Genomic DNA, 4,225 nt, shown 5'->3' with positions numbered 1-4,225 from the left:
TGAATGCCACAAATTCTCCTAAATCACTCGTACGCACAACTTAAGAACAAATTTGTGCGTACGAACGGTTCTTGCATGAGGCCCATTGTCCTGACCACAAATACAGCTAAATTTCTAGGCTATGAATGCGAGAGGTTCCGAGTTTAGATCCAGGACAAGCCCCCAGTTATATTACAACCCACTGGCTCAACAGGATGTAACATTATGAAACCCAAGACAAAAGTAGTGCGAATAACTTAAAAATATAGGTTTATTTAACTGAAAACAATATGTAGTTGGGGAGAACCACAGCCAAACTGCAGCCTGTAGCTTTGAGTGGAAATGAGGGGAGAGCCAGCCCAGAGAGTTTGCCTCCCTCAAATAGGCTGCTTACACCTGCAGGTAGTAGGGATAAGTACAGGTAAATGTATAAACTGCAAAACAAAACAAATACACACACCCCGTAACACCAGGTAAATAAAATAAGGGGCTTCTCTAGGTGTATAGATTAAGCAGCCTGTCATAGCTTCATAACACACAGCTCCTTTGCCTCGTGGATGAGCTAAGATGACTAATAATGGGTCAATGCTCATGTCATTCTTTAACTGGTTGCTTTCTGCTCACCAGCATACTGCATAAAAATGGCATTTCTGTTTACAAGATTGTCCCAGTACTACCTTGTTTGTTTTTCTTCTATTCCATTCCATCAAAGGCCCTGTCACACTTTAACGATGTAACCTATAACACTGAAGATGGAAAAATAAAATCTACTAGCCTCTTTTGGACGTATACACACTAACGATTCAGCATAAGTTGTCCACAAAATTATAGTGTGACAGGGCTTTAAGGAAGCCAGTTCTAATACAGTATCTTGTATCTTTTCATTAATTAAAATTAGTTTGACATAATTACTGAACCCACTTTTGTTTTCTGCTCTCGCTCAGCTGATGGGTGTCGACACTGGGAACGGCACAGTGGCGCCATGGAGGCCCAGGCCCAGTGGGCTGGGAAACTTCTGCAGGAGTACCAGAAACGAGCCGAGGCCTGTGGGTTTCCTCGACCACATGCTGACGTGTCCCAGCCGACCAAAGAGTCCTCTGCAAAGACAACCCAAAGTACGACTTGAGAATTATTGTATTGTTTTTATTAATTATATCAGATTTAAAATGGAGTTGTTGTGAGGAATGAATGGCACTAGTAATTCAACTAAACAAATCAAATCATTTAACAATCTGCTATTTTGTTGAACTCAGTTCTAAAGGGGGTCATGACATCTGTTTAGCTCTCATCTGCTCCATCTCCATGACAATTTAGAAAATCATCCATCCACTTCACTTTTCTTGTAGAAAATATCCAGTTGCCCTGCTGATGGAACTATTTTAAAATTATGTAGGCATATCTGCAGGTCATTTAAGAAAACACCTGAACGGCATGATCAAGTTCAAGTTTATTTATATCGCGCCAAGTCACAACATACGTTGTCTCAGGGCACTGTACATAAAAAGAACAATCTAAAGAAGAAACCAGCAGGCTGCGTTGAATCACTTCATCACAGTCTCCCATCCTGAGCAAACGGTGGAGAGGAAAAACTCCCTGCTAATCAGGAAGAAACCTCCAGCAGAACCAGGCTCAGGACAGGCAGCCATCTGCCTCGACCGGCTGGTTGAGGGACAGGAAAGAGACACAGGTAAACACAGAAGAACTGGTCCAGGACTGGTCCAGGTGCACCTTCTTCTGGAAGACAAAGAAAAAAACATGATCGAAATAATTACAATAAACATTTAAAGAAGAGAGACTAAAAACAACAGCAGAGTGAAGAAATGTGCTCAGATGAAATACACTTTCATTAAAAATCATGAACACTGGTTTGCTGTCATCACCATAACTTGTTACATATCTTCAAAATAGTCTATCTAGTATTTTAAAGGGATTCACAATTAGTTGTAAGCTGTTGTCCTCCATCCATATTTTCAGTTACAGGCTGAGTCGTTTCTACCTTCTCCTCTATGTCAACACTCTCTGGTTTCATTTAAAAGAGACAATCATCAGATATTGTCCAAGATTAACCTTCAGGGTGGATATAGCTCGCTAGCAGACTCACACCAATGATCTATCGATGTCGTCGTTTACCCAGAATGCTTTGCGTGTAAATAAACGGGCCCAGTCCATGTAATATATTTTAAAAAAAATTCGTTTAAAAATTAGAAAAACAGCCTACAGTATTTTTACAGTTAAAATAAACGTCTATCAAATAAAGACTAATGTTACAACGAATCATGGATCCCTTTAATAATGAACACACAGATCTGTCTTCACAGTTCTATTTAAAATGTCTGATATGTTGGTGTGCAGCAGAGTGTTTACTCCCCTGTGCGTGTGCTTCAGATGGACAGTCCAGCCCCTTGTCTGACAAAGAGCAGGCGTCCCGGCAGAGCTCGGCTCTGAAGAGGCTCCGATCAAGCTGTGTGGTGATCAGGATGGATGACGTGGACATTCACCAGGCAAGCTTTTGTCACAATCCGATTTTCCCTGCTCCAAGAAAAGCTTAAAACAGGCTTTTTCAATGGAAACAGGTCATTTGACATGGCAGGAGGTTGCTTTTGTTACATTTAGCAGTATAAAAAAAAGGTAAAGATTTGGACCTATTGTTTTTTGTACTTAGAATCATTGTTACAAGTTGGATAGTAAATACATTGCTGTGTGCAAGGCCTTCATAGAAGTAAAGTAGAAAAAGCTTCTGGCCAAAAACAGAAAAAATAAGAATAAAATTACAGGGTCTTTCAAACGCACGTAATGCCTCAGAAATCAAACGTTTTGAGAAGAAGTGTTGGCATTTTTTAAACATACTTTCACTTCAAATAAAAATGTAAATGAGGGAAAAAAGTGCTGTTTTTTTATAGAAGGGGGAACCACACAAATTATTCTCTCCACATTTTTGCCACCCAGCTGCAGTGTGAAGCCTGCAGAATAAAACCTGTCCAGTCAGCAGCCTCATGGGGAGAGACGAGGAGCAAAAGTCTCCTTCAGATCAGCCGTCAGTGTTTTTGGGTCAGATGTGTTGACATAACGTGGTCACAAGTAAATCCTGAGCATTAAATGTTTCTTCTTTTGAACTTTCTAGGAAATACTTGTGTTATAGTAGTTTTAAAATTACAGCACAATAATTGTTTCCAATACATTTTAATGAATATATCATAAATATATGGATAAAATACCTTCAGTATTAGTAGTAATTAAAGATGCAAGTTATCGATTAATGAATTAATCTATTTTTTCATAAAAACAATTCAATCTATATACAGTAAAATAAAAGTGAATCTAAAGTTGATTGATCTTATTAATCAACTAACAATTAATTGAAAAGCAACCATTTTGTTAAAAACCTGAGTTTACCTGATTAAACTAAGTATGAAACGTAAACTTCCAGTATGTGTTTGCAGCTGGGAGATACTGAACTGGTACACAGTTTGATGGTTCAGGTTAAAATGCTATTTTATTGACAGTTGGCTGGATGTCTTCATTGTGTATAAATGCAAAACTGGAGATTTCATAGGTTTAAGACACAGTTTTGCTTTGTGTTTTGAATGCATTCAGATGTCTTTTTTTGTTGGATGTTTCCAACCAAAATACTACACTTGTACAATGCAGCTAATTGAACCAGGAAGCACTGAATATCTTTATGTTCAACAATGTGTTTCAATGAGTGACACGCGTGATGCTTGGTTGTAAAACAGCAGGATCCTGCAGCCATCACCTATATTTGCAATTTTTGCAGTCTTAAAATTTTATTTAAGGTGGCAATAAAATGGATTTTAGCGAAATGAAGTGAGGTGATGATGCACGATCTGTGATCCCTCCTGGCTGTGGGATTACACATTTATTACAGAGAGAATCTTGATGATGACACAGCTAATTTGTATTGAGTTTAAAAACTAGTTTACCACAAAATTAATCCACAAACTATGGAACCCTGTGAGGACGCTGTGGGAGAAAGTATTCATTCTTACCTGCCCTTAATACAATTGATTTGCCTTTGACTCTGATGTAGGGGTGTAAATACCTCACTGATGCATTAATTCTGTGTCATTTAAAGTGTGGATTTATGCACAGATTACGATTTCATTTGTATCACCACCACAATAAAGTTTCAGGCTCTGGATTGTTTTTTTACTTTAAGCCCTGGAAAGAAAAGATGAGAAGAATAAAATACGTGCAACACTTCACCATGCATAGAGAGATGTAAAAC

General features: G+C 38.4%; 1 protein-coding gene across 1 annotated transcript in view; it reads left to right on the top strand.

Moving 5' to 3' along the window:
- bltp3a (bridge-like lipid transfer protein family member 3A) overlaps positions 1 to 4,225 on the top strand; it is a gene marked incomplete at its 5' end in the record, with an annotated part of 26,176 nt that overhangs the window by 9,551 nt on the left and 12,400 nt on the right. Inside the window, 2 exon segments of the mRNA XM_014033002.1 lie at positions 924 to 1,094; positions 2,365 to 2,480. Coding sequence (XP_013888456.1) covers positions 924 to 1,094; positions 2,365 to 2,480 — 287 coding nt within the window.

Source organism: Austrofundulus limnaeus, unplaced genomic scaffold (genome assembly GCF_001266775.1).
Source record: "Austrofundulus limnaeus strain Quisiro unplaced genomic scaffold, Austrofundulus_limnaeus-1.0 Scaffold1596, whole genome shotgun sequence".
Taxonomy (NCBI): domain Eukaryota; kingdom Metazoa; phylum Chordata; class Actinopteri; order Cyprinodontiformes; family Rivulidae; genus Austrofundulus; species Austrofundulus limnaeus.
Note: the sequence above shows the minus strand (reverse complement) of the source record. Positions and strands in the feature narration are given on the sequence as shown.